Source organism: Chrysoperla carnea, chromosome 3 (genome assembly GCF_905475395.1).
Source record: "Chrysoperla carnea chromosome 3, inChrCarn1.1, whole genome shotgun sequence".
Lineage (NCBI taxonomy): Eukaryota > Metazoa > Arthropoda > Insecta > Neuroptera > Chrysopidae > Chrysoperla > Chrysoperla carnea.
Window position 1 is genome coordinate 43,526,199 of NC_058339.1, and position 13,062 is coordinate 43,539,260.

The following is a 13,062-nucleotide window of genomic DNA, read 5'->3' on the forward strand; positions in this document are numbered from 1 at the left end:
CGCTAGCTTGAAGTTTTCCCCTGAAATCGAATTCGTAGTTTTATAAAATGTCACGCTAAGGATAGTCAAGCCACACAATAAATTCTATAGGTGTGTGTATTAATGATAATGAACGCTGATGGACACCGGGACTACTATTATATGAGATACATATTTAAAAATAAAAAACACATTTCCTACATCAATTTAAAAAACAAAAAAAACTGCATTTCATTTTATTAAACAAAAAATAATTCGATCAAAATGTTTTTTTAATATTTTTGAAATATTTTTTTTAATATAATTGATGATACAACACAAAATACAGAATGACGCACGCTCACGCTCATAAAATTTGGCTAGCTATAATCAAGCGTTATTATTCAAAGCTATGTTTATATGCTCATGCAATTTGCAAAAATCGATTTTTGTATGCAAATTTGTGCAAACGAATCGAGCTTGCAGACAGCGTTGACATATTCAAGCAGTGAGACTGTGTTCATTATATCACAAGGAAGATTTCGACTTATATACTTCGAATTAATCCCAAAGTACATGCCTTTCAAGTTGCGAATATGTGTCACATTGAACAGCCTGATTCCTTTAAATAAGGCTTTAATGCTCAAGTAAAATCACCGTTACAAAATTGTGACCAGTTTCTAGTCTACTATAAGCCTATCTATTGCTAATTTAGATAGCCTGAATAGACAGACTTTGTTAACATCCAATTTTTATGACTTCCATCACATGTAACGGTTTATTTAAGCAAAATTAGTCTGTACAAGTCAAGCCAAGCAATAATTAAAAACTTTTTTTATTATAGGTAAATATTAAAACAAGTTATTCGCCACTACAATTGAATATAAAAAAAATTCTCATCAAAGATTTTATAAAGATGATTACATAAAATTCAAAAAAAGTAAATAAGTACATTATAAATTAAAACTTCAAAGGATATTTATAAAACTATCTGTTTTAATTTTAAATAACTATTTTCATTACATTATACAATAAATAAATCCACACTTAATAACAAAGCCATAAATCACATAAAATAATAGACGATTAGAATATATAATAATATTTTATAACCTAAAATCATTAATTAAAACCTTTTCGATAATAATAATGATAATAATAGTAGTTAGTAATCTCGTATGTGAAGAGTATGAAATCTTTGTCGACCATTTATTATTATCTAACATCAACCATAAATAAATGAGACATAATTCTCTCTCTGTCGGTATACTAAATGTCTATTACATCGACATAGGTATTATTGCTTAATGCATAGTTCGTTTAGAAATACCTGCTATCCACCATTTAGTCACCTCTCAGGATTGATTAGAGCATGCGACATGTAACGAATTTTCCAACTTTTAAAAATAAAAAAATTCTTAGATTGTTCTTCGTTTGTTACAATATGAAAAAATATAGGCCGGGCTGAATTACGCAGAGCTACCAAAATCTTTACTTATCAGTGAGAAAACGAAGCCTATTATTATTAGTGTTAGTGTACATTTATTTTGGCGGATTATATGAGGAATCAAATAAAACATTGATCTATTTAATTTTCTTCATTAGAACAATATTATATTAAGGTTATGATCCACAATTCAACTTGAATTTTGGCACGTTGATTGAAGTAATTGCAGCAATTTACCCGAAAAAAACTGATATTAGAAGCTGTCCTGGGGTGGGACACACATAGACCATAGGGTCCGTTGTGATACCGATAAAGGGTTGGCCAATCCCCGACCACTACTACATGAACCGTTTTAAACTGTTTAAGAACAGCAGGAGAGCTTTGACATCGACGAACTTTAGCTCGGAGAGGTCGTCAAAGAGAGGCTGGTTCAAGTACGTCCATCTCCTCATGGCAAGAGCTGGTCAGTGACAGAGAAGATTGGACATTGTCTCCTCTTCCTCACCAATGTGACAGCTCCTACACTAGTCGTGATACACTGTCAGGCCCAGGCGTTTAACATGCTTGCCGCCCATCCAGTGTCCTGTAATAGCCACAACTTTGCGAACAGAGGTCTTTGGAAGTGATATAATATCTTCGGAACGCCTACGATTGTACTCAGACCATATCTGTTTTGTAGTACCACAAGTACGTTCCTCCCTCCATCTAAGTTTGCCCTTTTTGTGCAGTGTAAAAATTTAAACAAATTTTCCTCATGTTTTTGCTAAAAATTTCAAGTTGGAGATATAATAAAGCAAAGAAAAATCATTTTCTTAATCTCTTTCTTTAGACAACGACTGTGAGGATGATTTTTATTCAGTTTCATCCAGTGATTGGGGAGAGTTTGTTAAACATTTACTTTCTTATGTTATCAAAATTTATTTCGGAAGGTATCTTTGAACTAATTATACATCTTTAACCGCTAAATCATTATCGGTATCGTTCAGTCACATAATGCGTGGAAGATGCGTCATTTAGTTTAAATATAAAATGTGTGCGCTATGTACCAAAGATACTAAGGGAAAAGGATAGTAATATGCCTTCATCTGCCTTTTGTGCCTATTTAATATTAATTTGTTAATGAGTTATCAAACCCTCTCATTTTATAATGAATATGGTATATTGAGAAGGATTTTCATTAAAAATTCAAATAGATTTGCCAAAAACAAATTCATTTACAAAAAATTGTATTTTTAATAAATAATGACTGTCGTGTTGTTTTGTAAAAAAAAAATTGCTCTGGGCATATTTTACACAAAAAGCTTTCATTATGTTCAGCTAAATGAATAGGTAAATTATTTGCTGGATATTTCTTTCTCTAGTGTTTCAATTATGAAATCAGTTTTTGTAATTGTAAATTGAATAATTTTGAAAGCGTGAGTGTGGCTTTTTTCGCTTTTATTTCTGGACAGGCACATGGTATTTTTATCGGCATGACACAAAAGGATGTTTGGCACAAAGTTAAGCAAGGTAGAAATTTCCAACGGAATACAGTTTAAAAAAAGTTTGAGTAGCGTTTTTGCAACAGATAATAACTTTGCAAACTAAACTAGATAAACAGAATGTCGCATTTAAGATGAAGACACCTTCAAATTTGATATGATGGGTATCATTTATACTTACATCTTAATCAGAATTTTAAACTCAATCTACTACAAATTGGAAAATAAGGCTGATTCTGAATTTTGTCTAGCGTCAGAGATGGTTAGAGATATCGAAAAAAACTAAATGGTTATAGATATCGAATAAATTATGGCTGAAATAGTTATTTAGCTTCATCAAATGAAAGAATTAATTATAAAAAATTCAAACAGATTAAATCACGATAGGCTGCCTAAATCATGGAGTTTAACTTTATAGTGATTTTTTCTATGGAGTATTTTGAAGTCTGAGATTTCGATAACAATAAGTCTGCGACCACTCACGTGTTGTGGGAAAAACTTGATATCTTTATCACCACTGTTCAGCTAAATCAATGGGAAATTTAGATCTTGGAGTTTTACCAGTTTCATTTTAATAAACTGAGTATTGTAGGTGAATGCGAGCATCTTTAAGTCATTAATGTTCAATAATAATGTATATCAGGGCAAAAATTATCTAAAATCATTCAATGTTAAATGTATGGGGTCCATTCTGAACTGAAACTTTGTTTTCAAATAATTCGTAAAAATATTACAGTTAATTTTGCATGATGACCTTGATGAAATCCTACACCAGATTGATTTCCGCAAAATATTCAAACAAAATCAATAACAATAACCTATACCACAGAAAACTTTTATATAAATATTTTTCCCTTGCGATTAAGATTTCAAAAGAAACAATTTTTTTTTAAATCCTAATTTAACATAAAAACAAAAAGAAAAAATTGAAAAGCATTTATTAATTTTCGCTTTATGTATGAACTCTTAACCTTTTTCAAACATAAAAAAAAAAAATAAATGAAATTGAAAATTTATTTGACATTAGAAACGAAGAGATTTAAAACCTTCACATAATCTATTTTAGGAGCAGAACAGTAACAGAAATATGGTAGTAAAAGACAGGTTCCGAATAATATAAGTATTCTTCTTGTGAAAGTTAGTAACAAGTGACGAATTATATTATTCTTGAAATTTTTTGCACACGTTGCATTGTGAATATTTTATAAATAGCGCACATGTTGCAATGAACACTTGCAATGAAAAAATGTATAGGGCACTAAATTATGAAAAATCGTTCAGTGGCTTTAGGTTTAGAACACAACAACTTTTTTTCTGAGACCCTTATATAAGTTTCCAACTTCCTTCAGAAATTTTCTTACTAAAATTTTAAATACGATATTCGCGCTATAAGGTATACATTATTCTGTGGTGTATTTGTTCCCAAAGCCAAACCTTAAATAGAAAGCACGTATTTAGATAAGTAGAGTTCCCATTATTGAATCATATTACATATGTTCAAATACAACACAAAATTCTCTTTACGTCACTACACTATTAATACGCCGTTAATCAAAATAATAACTTTGATAAATGCAACCATGACTCAGTAAGTTAATTCCAATCACAACTCGGTTAGTTAATCTCAGGATTTCTAAAATTATATTTTGATGCTTTGTTTGTGTACTATATTGTATTAAATTAGTAATTGGACACGAGAGCTAAGCCAAAAGCACCAACGAAGTCAGACAATTTGCGTGAGATGCAAATTATAATTTTCCGTGCAACGACAAATAGAAAGGCTCCTCAAGTGATTTGCGATTCAAGATATTGTCCCGCAAGCTTTCTGTTTAACCAACCACAATGCATTGTGGTTTGAAAAAACACTTGAACAATGACCATCTTCGTTTATTGCACATAAAATGTATACCCATAATATTAAGTATTTTCATGAACACACAAAATATCAGGGATATATATATATATATATATATATATATAAGAGGCATAAGAAGAAAATAATAACCATTGTATGAGTGGGAGTTACTTTCCTTAATAATTCATTTTTAAACATCAAAGGTTATATACGGAAAAGAAATGAAGCGTATTAAGTAATGTATTATTACTAGTATTTTTATCCACGTACAACACAACATTCAGAACAAAAAAGTTATGAGTTTTTGGATTATTTATTGAAATACATTTAAAGAAATATTTTTGTGCGCACGATCCTTTATCTATATGTGTCATAATTAAGAAAATATGAAATAATTTTACTATAAAAAATATGATTAATTTTTTATAGGAAAAATTACTGGTGTCACAATAAAGATTTTTCTTTATACAACAGCAGATATTAGATTTTATGAACACCTAAACCCAAATTTTGTTCGTAGCATCCATATTTTGAGATACATATTTTATATATACATGGTATAATAATATGATCGAGGTTTGTGATCAATAGTTTAAAAGTAATTCGACCACCGGCTCAGTGGTCGAGCGGTCTAAGGCGTTGGTCTTTGACCGTTTGGCTACTGTCCGGGAGAACAAATGGTGTGGACAAATTATAATTAATGAGGATTGCAGAATTGATCACATTGTCGTTGCTTGGATAAGAACGAAGTAACTGATTCCACCCACATGTAATTTTATAAATAAAAATGTAATTTTATATATACGGATGTAGTTAAACAAATAAAGATTAACAAATAATGACGCGGGTGGCCTCTGTTATAGGCATATGTCAGATAGACGGAGGTAAAACCCCATTATTATTATTATTAATCGTTATTAAGACGTTTTCCCAGCACACTTAACTTACACATTTTAGATTTTGACCAATTACGCCGTCTAACTAAAGATACATCTACTAATTTCAATAAATTACTTAAACATTTATTTAAATTTATTTAGTTGGCCTTGAAAAAGATATGTTAGCTCGATGCATATGGAACCGGCGATTGATAGTGTTTCTAACCAACAGGATGCGTTGTTCTGTGCTATAAAACCGATAACGGAGATTATGTTCTAAAAAATAGTTTTCTTAAATCATATCTTAAAACATAGATAATAAAATCAGATACATCTTCGAAAATTCGAGAATAAGCATCATAAATTTCACAAAACCCTTTTCGTGTGATATTATATAATTTATTATATAACATTGATCTATCCATATAATATAATGTCTTCATATGATGGACCATATGTGACATTTATTTCTTGAATTATATTTGCATCATATGCATATTATGACATAATGCTATGTAAATTTGTTGTGCTGTAAAATATTTCTGGAGTATAACGTAAATGAGAATATTTGGTGATTTCCTTGCCAGCACTAAAGGTTATTTTGAGCTAATACTTTAAAAATTTGTTGTTTTTTTTCTTTTTTTTTTTTTCGAAAAAAGTAGAACTTAAAAAATTGCAGTTAGTTATTTGTTCGTCGTTGTTAGTTCAACTAACAAACTTAGTGGCAATGAAAATTGAATGCAACCTTCCCGAGCTTTCGTCACGTACAGAAAACGAAAACTTAAAAAAAATTTATCAAGACTTGGAGGAAACCACATTGTTTAAGAAGAAATCGTGTTAATAATAACTGAGACTCAAGAAGATTTGAAGGTTACTCTGAATTTCGTAATCAAAATTGTCTCATTTTTTGTATAAGCTTTTCGCTCCAATATTTTCAAAGCTTGGTATAAAGCACCTTGGAGCTATAGATTTATTCAACTCTTTGAGAATTAATAAGAATTTATAAATGTTTAGTCATTATTTTTGAATGTAAAGTTCAAATGATATAATATAATATAATAAATAGTTTTATAAAAATTGGATCATTCTGGCAAAACTCGATGTTAAAGATATAAGCATGTATCTTTTAAAAATACTGATCAAAATTTTTATTCCCGCAATAACCGTGCTCATTTGTCCTGATCTTGATTTTAGTGGTACAGTTTTGGTTGTAGTCTTTTGATTTTATTTTAAAATAAAGTTCCCGTCACATCACCAAAAATACAGAAATTTTTCAAAATATTCATAGCTAGCTCTGGCTACGGATCCATGCTTCGACTAATAATATCTAAACAGGAGGCGAGTCTCGAAGTTGTTCACCATATGTCGCTGTATTGCCAGTGACATTTGAAGCACTTCTTGTCGGATTCGCTTTTGTTGCTTCAATATGGTTTTGTTAAAATGCTTCCACGGCGTAAGCGCTATGCTTATGTATGCACCATTTAATTTTCATTTATTGAAAAATAGGAAAAACGTATAAATATTTTTTATAGCACTTTCAAAGTCACACTCTTTTCTGCCCCACTCTGTACATGCACAGTCAAGGATCGATGATATAAATATTAGCCCCAAAATATCCCAAATAAATATGTAAATGCCTATCTATTTTATATTATGTTATTAATTTTATATTTTCTTTTTATGTTTTTTCTTCTCCACTCTTCTTCGTAAAAATGAAAATATTAAAATTTGTGAACATTTATGAGATTTCAAATATTCTTTTATGAAAATTATTTGTAAATTATTCTTGTATATTATGCAAGTATACATTTTGTGGTAGCATTATCTTGCGCTATGAAAATGTATTCTCCATGCAACTTGATTAGAAAGAAAAAATTCTCGACCAAAACTAGAAATTAAAGTAGAAATTAAGTCCAAACCGTTTTTTATTAATTGAATGGATAGGCAGGTACATCTTTTCATCATTTAATTTAATTTCATAATTTTTTATTCGAACTTTGAATTATAATTTTCAAGTTTTCAAATTTTGAATGTTTAACTAGCTCCAACTTTTTTTAAAAAAAGGATTGAGGCGGTTTCCGAGGCATGAGATGAACTTAAGAGGAATTCACAGGGCGAAGGACTAATTGGTTTTTTAGAGGATAGTAAAAAAGTAAAAACCGGTTTTGGATCAAGGAGATCTTTAAATAATGTTCGCCTTTCGTGAGTGAGTTTCCCTAGTTGGAAGCCAGTAAATTTTCGTTTTCTTTTACTTTGATTATATCACATTTCCATTTAATTATCCGCTTGCTGGCACATGTCCGCTTTTTTAATCGAAATATATAGTAACGGTAAAAGAAGTTTGTTTTTACTGTCAAAGGGCACACCTAAATGCTGAAAGAACACTAATGTATTCAAAATTTCCAATCAATGAATTTAGAAATATTAAAATCCAAAAAATAAAACCGACAATGATAGAAGAACATCTTGATAAAAGCTATTGCTTGCACATGGAATTATGGTACCTATAGTATGGAAATGGATTCGGAGCTTATAACTTCGTTATAAGCCCTCCAAGATTTTAATTAGTGTATCTTTAACTATGCATTTATAATGCAACTAGCTGTACCCCGCCGTACTTCGCCGTGGGACAATATGGTTGCATGAAAATAGATGAGAAGTGTCTAGTAAATTTTATGAAATTTGATAAACACACCCGATAATCGAGTTCAAAACTTTTAAACAGAAATTCATTTCCATGTAACTTACAGTTACAGTTTTCTTTTACTTTGTAAGAAAATCTTTTATATACTGAATTTGTTTTAAAAAACTTTACAATTTCTGAACGTTCGAACTTTGCATATATAGCTATATAACCATTGTTTCAAATTTTTCGTATAACGATTAAACGATTAAAGAGACATTCCTAACATACTACTTGTGAGATAAATGATTAGAATTATTTTCTTGTTTTTTATTTTTATAAATTACATGAAATTAAAAAAAAAAAAAAAAAAACTAGTAACACGACATTTAGGCAAACGTTGATCTGTATATGTCTACAAATTATTTAAATTATTTCCATATAGAAAATTTCATACTCACTTCCCCCCCCCCACTTTTCCACACCCGGTGTTTAAATATCGATAAAACCATCCTCGAAGCAGGTTGTATATCGAGTAAAAGTTTGACTTAATCGATGCTGAACTTTTTGAGTTTTTGAATCGTACACAAACCAACATAACATTTATATATATAGATTGGTTGAATGGCGATAAAAAATTCCTTCCGCAATTGTAAAGACGAAAAAAAAATGAAAAAACCAAAGCTCTATATTGTTTAGAGAGTAGATATACAATAACGAGAAAAGCGTTATAATACTTGATTTTTCTTTAACAGAATTTTATTTCTGGAAATAGTAACAAAAAAAGAAAATCATATTTAATTCACTTTAATTTTTAAATGGTTTATAAAAAGAGAGGCAAAAGTAAAGCACATGCATAATTACTATTTGCAATATATTTTTACACAGGATTAAAAAAGTTTTTCTTATTTGCTTTAAATTATAAATAAATTGTATCCGGCGAAAACTTTTCTTGAATGTTATACACAGTCAAACAAAATGGTACACCACTATATCGTAGTAATACGTTCTTTCCCTCATCTGACAAACGATGCAATGAATTTTTAACCATGTTACAACATCATTTTTTATTCACACTGTAATCCGTCTAAAACCAGCCAGCTCCAAACGAAAAATGGTTGTGCAGTCATTAATATTTAAGAAGGATAAATGAAAAAATATCCAATTTTGTTTAATTCTTTTTTCTTTGTTGTTAATTAATTTACAATAGACACAAAATGTTGGAAATAATACAAATACGTTCTAAGTAGTATAATGTTTTCTTGTTGTTTTTGAAATATTTCCATCTTTTGTTTAAATAATCTACTAGTCAAAAACATTTATCTGTATTGACCTTCTTTTTGGGTTAATTTGGCTGTTAATTTTTTATGATGCTATAAAGAAACTTTTAGTAGTTTTCCAGAAATTCCGCAAACTACAAAGATGACCGATAACTAACTAACGTTTATTACGAAATAAAAACCACAGTGGTCGTTTGGCCAATATCGTCTACTAGACGCATGTAAACAAACCGACACATACATAAAAAATATCAAACAGAAAAAATTTGCGCGCATTCAGTTTGAGTATGTATCAGATGCATTAGCATGATTTTGGAAGATTCTTTTGACGAATAATTTCATTTAAGTATTTGAAGATGGCCTCAAAATGCACATATATCATGATAAGGTTGGTTACCTAACAGAATAGAATCATAGGTAATGAATACCATGATGCAATACAATTTAAGAATTAAGACATGGACACTCTATTCAAGCTATTAGCAGCTTATTTTTGTAGACTCTACAAGACAACAACAAGAATGTGCTGTTATAAAAATTTAACGACCTATCATTTACTTAGAAAAATTCATCAGTACATGGAGAAAAAAAGAGTGAAATTTATCGTAAACACCTGCTATATAATAGATACCTGGTATAATTCAGGTCATATTCCAAGGGATACATTTTTGTAATCAACATGATTGAAAAAGCTTCGATTCATTCGACAAAGTTGAATGAAATTGTTATTACTTTGTCACATAAAAAATCCCATTTGAACAATAAAAAAAAAACAACATACATACAACTTTATGACAGTCATACAGAACGGATTCCTGGTTCGTTGTGTAGATATATGTAGGTGTAGTTAAATTAGTTATTCTAGTGCCCCAGAAAGGTGAACAAAAAGTATATCTATTTGTATCTGTATATACACTCACTGTCAAAAAAAGTGCCACAGTTAAAACATTCTAAGCGTACTCATCATATGTTATGTTATAATAGTAACACTTAGAATGTTTTAAAACGAGCATTTTTTGTGACATTGAGTATACATTACATATTTATTATACAAGGATTTGCATGTTTGATGGTAAAGAATTTTTGAGTTGTTTTTGGTTATACCACAAAATATAAATAAATATATTTGATACTACGACACCATGTAAGCAGTTCATGACGCAGAAGATACGTTGCTGTAGTGAATTTTCATACTTATAGCAAAATGTGATTTTATGGTGCACCCACTTGGGATTCAACTAGGTTGGCGAATAGGGTTCGAATAAGAGATATAAAAATTTAATTGGCTTATATTGAGCAAGCATTAGCCTAAAGGTGTACCTAACCCCTTAATTTGACAAAATAGACAGACTTTGAATCGCTGTATCTCCGGAACTATCGGGCCTATAAAAAGCGGTCTTAACTTATTGTTGGAAATTTAACCTGCTTTAAAAATGATGAAAAACCAGTCTTTCCGGGTCAAAATACACAAAAACTGAAATATGGTCAAAATTTTTGACGTGTTATTGTTTACGCGTTTCTTATTTTTCGGCATGATCCAGTCCTTGGCCGAGGTCGAAAACCTTGGATTAATAATTTCCATAACATTGTAAACAACATATCAAAAAATTAAAAATACCTGATTTAATGCAAGATTCAATGTTTAACTTGATTAGCTAACTTATCACTTTTTCGTTGCGAAAATTTTTATGCTTCTAAAGAAAAAGAGTTTCTAAAATTGAGTTGAGATGAATTTTCTGTAGAAAAATCAGATTTTGCGCTGCTTTAAAGCTCATGACCTGGCGCACCCTCAAAGATTCGTACTTCAAAATTGAGCTAGTGAGGGGAGGCGATCTGTAATATTTCTATTATGCTAGGAGTTTAAAATTTGCCTGATAATTGAGGTAAGTCAAGACAGTGCCATTATGTAGTGTCGAAGCCGGGTCCCTCTTCAGCACTATTTTGTAAATATACATACAAACATGATAAAACAAAAATCCTAATTCAATAGAAATAATAAAATAACAAGAGGACCTAACGACCGAGAAATACAACCTTAGTGATGGATGTTTGCCGTTCACGAGTTTTTTATGACAACATATTACGTGTGAAGAAGTGATTTCTTAAAATAATATTAAAAAATATTAAACACTTACAAATTATAATGTACATCAGCCATGTTTGTTCGGTATTCTAAAGCTTTATTGTAAGCCCATTCTGCTTCAGCTATCCGTCCTTGACTACTTAACACACTGCCTAAATTTCCATAAGCTGTAACAAAAATAAAATTAAAATTAAATTAATGAAATATTTTAAAATAAATGAATAAAATAAAGTGCATTCATGTGTTTGATGATAATATAAAGTATTGATTTAAAGTATGAAAAATTTCTAATCACGTGAAAGTCATGTACTTGAAACATTTACAGTCTATATATGCAAATTGTTTTCAGTTTAAGAGAAAAGGAAGGTGTAGTACCTAGAGTTAAATAAATCTTGAATCATTTGTAGTTTCTCCGCAGGTATTGAATTTCAATGGACTGCATTTGAAATAAAATGGGGGTATTTCTTAAAATGCAGGTTGGTAAATGTACAGCATTTGACATAAAATGAGAGTATTTTATAAGACGCTAACCCCAGTACCTCAGTTGCTTAAGGCGTAACCGATTACGTTCGCGGTACGCCTATGGTAGCTGGTTCGATTCCCACCGTTACAACAAAACTTCATTTAATTAATAGTTGTGATGGGCTGGTGTAGTTCATGGTATATGCATGGAGGTTCACTCAGCGTCTGAAAATAATTGAAGAGCTGATAAATTCTCGAAACTATCAGCGAAAAAGGTGTCAAAACACATAAATGGTATCACAATGGGCTCTATAGCGTAAATTTCCTTCGTATATAGCCAATATAATCCAACCTAGCCTGTAAGATGTAGGTTTGCTTAATGGAGAGCATTTGTAACAAAATAGGGGTATTTTTTAAATAATTTATTTATTATTTGTAATTAAACTTAAATATATAACTTATACATATTTTTGAAATCCCCTTTTAATTTTCTTAATTTTTATATCATACTCGATTAATTTTACTATTTCGCACCAAAAATCCGACACTTTTTTAAGGGTGTTTAAGACGAATATAACGATACCTTAAGTGTTTAAATAATCGAGACATTTGGACGATACGAGATAATGAAGAAATCTACAAACAATTATACATAAATATGTAAGTACTTACAAGATACGCGCGAAAAACATAACCATTCCTTGATAGTCGAGTAAAAAATGGCTTTGAAGGATATATAAATGTTAATTTTGATTCCTGGTACTACACCCTACACGCTATACTTAGTTTTCAATTTTACCATATTAAAATAACAGTTGAACAAGGAAACTACATGTTTCTGGTATACAAACGTATAATACAAGAGTTTACAAAAGTCTTTTATATTTAGTTAAATCTAACAAGTATGTATAAATTCATAAATTCTCCCAGATCCGTAACGAAGACCATTCTTGGTTCTAAGTATCGGTTTTTAACAACTATCGGTTAATTACAAT

At 30.1% G+C, this 13,062-nt stretch overlaps 1 protein-coding gene across 1 annotated transcript in view; it reads right to left on the reverse strand.

Annotated features, from left to right (window-relative positions):
- The window catches only part of LOC123296050 (protein O-mannosyl-transferase TMTC2-like), a 280,446-nt gene that overhangs the window by 160,511 nt on the left and 106,873 nt on the right, over nucleotides 1-13,062 (reverse strand). The window contains exon 5 of the mRNA XM_044877511.1: nucleotides 11,658-11,772. Within this exon, the coding sequence (XP_044733446.1) occupies nucleotides 11,658-11,772 (115 nt within the window). The remainder of the gene's footprint in view (nucleotides 1-11,657; nucleotides 11,773-13,062) is intronic.